General features: G+C 42.8%; 1 protein-coding gene across 1 annotated transcript; it reads left to right on the forward strand.

Annotated features, from left to right (window-relative positions):
- The first annotated feature begins 2,005 nt into the window (after nt 1-2,005).
- On the forward strand, nt 2,006-4,355 carry LOC143171891 (small ribosomal subunit protein uS12-like). The gene is made up of 4 exons (XM_076361055.1): nt 2,006-2,109; nt 2,562-2,721; nt 3,606-3,726; nt 4,160-4,355. Exons 1-4 carry the CDS (start codon nt 2,106-2,108, stop codon nt 4,304-4,306), a joined length of 432 nt encoding a protein of 143 aa, XP_076217170.1. The 5' UTR covers nt 2,006-2,105; the 3' UTR covers nt 4,307-4,355.
- The last annotated feature ends 2,053 nt before the right edge of the window (nt 4,356-6,408 follow it).

Below are 6,408 nucleotides of genomic sequence, written 5' to 3' on the forward strand. Positions count from 1 at the left end.
GGATGTGATCTTCATGGATGGGAAATAACGTCCTTGGTTCTGTTCTAAGGAAACTCATTTTTATTGGACAAATGAGACAGAGCAGTGCATGAGATTTTAACTGAAGGTTGCTCTAGTTATTTTTCCTTAATTTTGTTGGAGTTTTTTTGGGTTTTTTGTTTGGGTTTTTTTTGTTTGTTTGCTTGGGTTTTTTTTCCCAATGGGAATGCAATTGATTTGGTAGAAAATGTTGCACTAATATCTGGATATATTTCATAGGAAAATAAATACTAAAATAAAATTAGGGATTAACTAGCTCTTCTTGGGACTGAAACCAGTTCACGTAAATTTCTAAATAGTTCTTCTACCACTGAAATAGAGACCCTAATTAACTAAACCATGCCAATTAAACATATATGTAAGGAAGAAACCTCCACTAGACTTAAACTTGTAAATGAAGTTTTCCATAATTAATAAATAATGATATATATTTATTATAGAATTGATTTTGTTATCCTTGCATTAAGAAATACCTTGGTCTGCAGTATACCAAGAAAGAAGTAAAGAAATTACTACTCTCAGTGTTCGAGGACAAGACTCTTCTCTCCATGCAATTAGAACTTCTCTAGAAAGGTTTTACTTGTTTTACCCCTCTACAGATAACTTAAGAGTTTCTTGAAAAAACTGATGTTCCTTACAGCCTACTATGACCCTAGGGTGGCCTGGCCTTGGTTTCTCTTTGTTGACTAGTGCTAAAGTATGATCATAAGTTCTTTAGGTTTGATTTGAAGAGCACTGAAGTCAGTAAGATCCTGGATCAGGACCTTATTAAAAACAGTCACTAGAGCATCCATCAATAAATGGTTCAAATGCTACTGTTTATGATAGTGATACCACATTGTTACTCACTGCTTATATTAGCATATATTTCTTTTCAGAAGAGCAATAAGAAAATACTTCTCAGTATATCAATACTTCCTGAAGGACAAAGTCAATGGGAAGTTAACAATTTTGTTTACATCTTACAAGTTGGGCTATGGTAGGCTGATGTCCTGGTTTTGGCTGGGATAGAGTTAATTTTCTTCCTAGTAGCTGGTACAGTGCTGTGTTTTGGATTTAGGAGGAGAATAATGTTGATAACACACCAATGTTTTAGTTGTTGCTAGGTAATGCTTACACTAGCCAAGGACTTTTCAGCTTCCCATGCTCTACCGACTGAGAAGGCTGGAGGTGCACAAGAAGCTGGGAGGGGGCACAGCCAAACTGGCCAAAGGGACATTCCATACCATGGGACGTCATGCTCAGTACATAAACTGGGGAAAGCTGGCCGGGGGGGCCGCTGCTCGGGGACTGGCTGGGCATCGGTCGGCGGGTGGTGAGCAATTGCACTGTGCATCACTTTGTGTATTATTATTATTATTATTATTACATTATTATTATTGTTATTATTATTTTATTTCAATTATTAAACTGTTTTTATCTCAACCCACGAGTTTTTCTCACGTCTACTCTTCCAATTCTCTCCCCCATCCCACCGGGGAGGGGGAGGAGTGAGCGAGCGGCTGTGCGGTGCTCAGTTGCCGACTGAGGTTAAACCACGACAGGTCTGTAATTCCCAAAGAAACCAGATTAAAGAAGGAAAAAAAAGACAAGTCACTACTGGTATCGAGATATCATCACCTGCTTTTAAACTGCAAGAGGGAAAGAAATTCTCTGCTGCTGTGGGCGCTCACCTCACACCGTTGAGGAACGACGGCCCCCGCGCCGCCGGGTAATGGCTGCCGTTACACAACGGCACAGGCTGTGTACCCAGCCAAGGACTGCGGGGTGTGCTGCTAAAATTAGAAGTGACAGTAGAGCTACTTATCCCCTCTTCCCGCCTCGGTGTGCAGGGTTGCGGGGTGATTTGGTTCTGCAGCTGTACGGGGACGCCCCTCAGCCGGGCCCGTCACAGCCCCTTCCTCGGGGGAGCCTCACGCGAGCGGTGGCGACCGGTGCTGGTTCCAGATGGGAGTTTCCAGTTAGGCGCGACATGGTCACCCCAACGCGGGTCCTTGTGGCCGCAGCTAACCGGCGCGGCGCACTAGGGGTCTCTCTTTTTTCGGTTTGGCAGGCGTGGCGGCAGGATGGGTAAGTGTTGTAGCGGCGACCTTGGGGGGGGGGGGGGAATGGAGGGAGAGACGTAGCGGCGGCCTTGGGGGGACGGGGACGGGGACGGGGACTGGGACTGGGACTGGGACTGGGACGGGGGGGGAGAGTGGAAGTGGTGTGTGCCCAGAGAATCGGCCCAGAGCGCTCCCCCTCATTGTCCCGTGAGTCTCCTCCACTGGCTCTGGGCCCTCACAACGTTCCTAGGCTTCGGTGTTAGCAGCGTCTCCGTTAGCCTTTCTCCCCTATTCCCCCTTGCTGCCTGTTGGTAGTGATACTGTCAGTCGTGTGTCCCCCCCCGAGGCGAGGAGGTCTGCGGTCTCGCGTGCCCCGCAGCCGTTGGCCGCCGCTTGGTTGCCTCCCGAGGCCCGCGAGGGACAGTGATGGCAGGAGCCGCTCGGTGACCTCTAGCTCTCTCTGCCCGTGTTTTCTAGGGAAGTGCCGTGGGCTCCGTACCGCTCGGAAACTCCGCAGCCACCGCCGCGATCAGAAGTGGCACGACAAACAGTATAAGAAGGCCCACTTGGGCACTGCGCTGAAGGCCAACCCCTTCGGCGGCGCTTCTCACGCCAAGGGAATTGTTCTGGAAAAAGTGTGGGTAAAACTCCCCGAAGTGTGCCTTTACGGCCTCGCATGCGCTGGGGGTAGTTTACCGTGGCATGGGGACAGCTTGTGCTTGTGCCGGGTTAGGGGTATGCGAGAGCATGCTCTCAGCAGTGAGCTAAGTCGTGGCACAAGCACCTGGTGCTTGTGTCTGACCCACAGCCACCTAATGCACAGTGTAGGATATTCTGGGTTGTTGTCCTTGGAGTCACCAGGAAAATTCCTGGTAATTTGGGACCTTTGAAAGATCCCATATGTGACTTTAAAGAAGAAACACCTCTAAGTTTTTTCTAAATATGTTAGAGTTTGAAGTATGACAAATATTTATTATTTTGTAGCTTCTATGTAATAGATTGAAAACAGTTGGGCTTTTTAGGTGACAATGCGGAAAGGTATTTGTTCTCATATACTCAAGTGTTGGTTTTGAAATTGTGTATAACCTTTAGAAGAAGAATTTTACTTAACATTTAAGTTTAGTTTGGGGGGGTGGGTTTCAGTGTGTGTGCTTTGTTTGATGCAGTCAGCAAGTATCAAAGATTCCATCTACTTGTGTTCTGGCTTTATGTTAGTAACTTACAAGTTTTGTTAGGATACTCTCAGGACTCCAAGGTGTTTCTTTTTCTTTTCCAAATTTTTAATTACTGAGTTAGTATTTGTCTCTAGAAGACTTGCTTTTGATTTTTACTCTGTTTAGGAACTAATTAAGTCTTTGGATATTGCATAGCTCTAAGTAGATCACTAATAGTTTTTGATTTGAAATACACATGCAACTTATGGTTAGTACAAAATAACAGCGATTCATGGTATTGTAATGAATATCTGCTAATTTACCAAACAGATTTTTGCTAATATATTTTCATGCACTTCTGTTTTAGTGGAGTAGAAGCTAAGCAGCCTAACTCTGCCATCAGGAAATGTGTCAGAGTCCAGCTGATCAAGAACGGCAAAAAAATAACAGCTTTTGTTCCCAATGATGGTTGTCTGAACTTCATTGAGGTGAATAATTTTCAAGAAAAAACCTATAGAAAGCTGTGTATGAAAGTAAAGAAACACATAATTGACAGAATCAGGTGATGGCTAGACAAAGGGTTCATGGCATTCTGAACCGTGTATATCTTAATGCTGTATCTGCAGAAGCAGGTGAGAAATGCCAGAGGTGGTTTTGTGCTTTTCACTTGCTAAGGTAAGCTGGTCCTCAGCAGTACTCCTGCAAGCTAAATGACACCTCAGTTTATGTTTCCCTTCTCCAAAATACTGAAGGGGATAATCCATAATTCATGTATATCTATCAATAGACTTCAGTATTTACTGTCTTTCCACCCTTTTCTTAGAAAGTCTGTGATGTGGCTCAAATTTAATGTAAATTAATTTAGAAGTATGTACAGGTTTAATGTTTATAGCTCTGTATTTGCACTGTCTTTCATTCTAGGAAAATGATGAAGTTCTGGTTGCTGGTTTTGGTCGGAAGGGTCATGCTGTTGGTGACATTCCTGGAGTTCGCTTCAAGGTTGTCAAAGTAGCAAGTGTTTCTCTGTTGGCCTTATACAAGGGCAAGAAGGAGAGACCAAGATCATAAATTGATGTGGCAAGAATATAAATAAAATTTGTAATTGGAAAAACTCTTATACTTGTTATGTAAGGCTTATGATGTGGGGTTTTTTTTGTTGTTGTGGTGGTTTTTTTGTTTTTTGTTTTTTTTAATGTGGTATCTGTGAGTGACATAACTCACAGATGTCAGGGCATGCTGTCATTTTTTTGTATGTTTGCAGATGGCGTTTTCTTTGTAAGAAAGCTTTGCTTTAGACTGACAGAAGAAAGCAAGAGCATCTTTATAACCAATAGGTGAGCTTAATAAGCACTTAAATGTTTGCAAATTTACCTTTGTGTTTGGCAGAACTACACAGCTACCTACCTGCCAGGAACTTCAGAGACTTGCTTCATAGAATGCAAGGGTGTTTTAGTGCTTTGTGCACCATCCTTGATTGCCAGTGTCTCCATGAAGGCTACTTCAGCCTAATAACTAGAGTAGCAAAAGTGTTGTCATTGGGATGGATTGATAAATCTCTCTTCTGTAGACCCTTTTTCCTGAAAGCAGCCATGAAGAGGGCCCCATGAAACTAAATTTCTGAATTCTTGTGCTGCCACTTATGCAGAACTGTAAAGATTTTGAAGCTGAGGTCCAAGTATGGCGGTGTATAACATAGAACTAATTGGGACTCTGACCTAAGTAAGTAGACTGTATTGTAGGAGAATTAAAAAGTCACTAATTTTTGCTCCATTGCCTACCTGGTTTACAAGGGCTGGAGTGCTGAAAGAGCATAAAAAAAAAAAAGGCATTGTATGATCCTGGTGCACATCAGGTGATCCAGTATGGAGCTGACAGGTGCTACATGCACCTACAGTGATGGTAATACTTGCAACAGCTACATCTTCTAGTGATGATGTCAGCTGATGCTAGCAGGTTTTGAAATGCCATGCCTAGGTATACATGATGATATGGGGTGATGAGTTAAATGATTTCTTGTGTGTCTCAGCCTTAACAATTCTGAAGGGGCTATATCATGAATCAGTGCATCATTAGGTATGGCTTTTGCAGTGGAAGGGGGTTGGGACGCGCACACAGTTTACTGCCTTATGCTCTTAAATAACCTTTCCTTGTTTTCCTCTGTCTTATACCTAGATTGTAAAAATTTTGGGGAGAATGTTCCTTTTTTAGTGTTAGTATAGCACCTATAGGTGGACTATAAATGCTCAAGATTTAAAGATAATAATTTTGTCTGAGAGGCAGCAAGATTAGGTCTCCCTGTCTGTTAGACCTACTGTGACCTTTTGCTACTCATTTAATCTTATTATTTTAAAGAGAGGCAATGAATTCCAGTTTTATAAAATATCACTGAACTCGACAAAGAGAGGTCTAATACTTTTCAAGAGTACAGGATGACTATACTTTTTCTTTGGACACTAAATAGTTCCTCTGTCAGATAAATATGTAAGGTGTTTTTTTTTTTTTAAGGTCTGAAGTATTAATATATTACTCCCTTCTTCTTACTGATCTGTTTGGCAGCTGTACATAGATACTGTTAGACAGATGTTGCTATTAACTTGAAAGAATACTACACAATCTGGAACTTAATTATAGTCTCAATCTTTTTTAGAACAAACAGGCTCCAGTCTAGTGTAGCTGGAATTTTATCTTTGGTCATCTTGTCAGTCACAAAATTGTTCCCATAGGAACAGAAATGAAATATCTTACTGTTGTCCCACAAGTGAGGTCCGGTACCCGGTGTGCAATAAGCCAATCTTACACACAGAGCCGAGATATTTATTTATCTCATGTTTGCGCAAAGATGGGTGCTAGGTGGTAATTCCACAAAGCTAGCACACCACACACAAGAACTACAGCGTATTTATCTTGTTACATGATTAGTAAAAGCCCGCCTAAGTTCATGCTCATTGGTTAGTTGTGTTCAAATTAGCCTCGCTTGCCATGTAAATTAGCATGCATGCGCCTTGGGGGTGTGGGAGGGCAAGTCTTCCCAGTCTTGAACTGAGTCGGTGGTCGCGATCTCCCCCTGCCGCCTTTACCTTTCCCCTAGTTACCGCAGTTTTTTGCTGACTTCTTGTTTCTTTGGCAATCATCTAGCCTCCGGCGCCTTCTAGGGCAGGATGTTCCCCTTT

Source organism: Aptenodytes patagonicus, chromosome W, assembly GCF_965638725.1.
Source record: "Aptenodytes patagonicus chromosome W, bAptPat1.pri.cur, whole genome shotgun sequence".
NCBI lineage: Eukaryota > Metazoa > Chordata > Aves > Sphenisciformes > Spheniscidae > Aptenodytes > Aptenodytes patagonicus.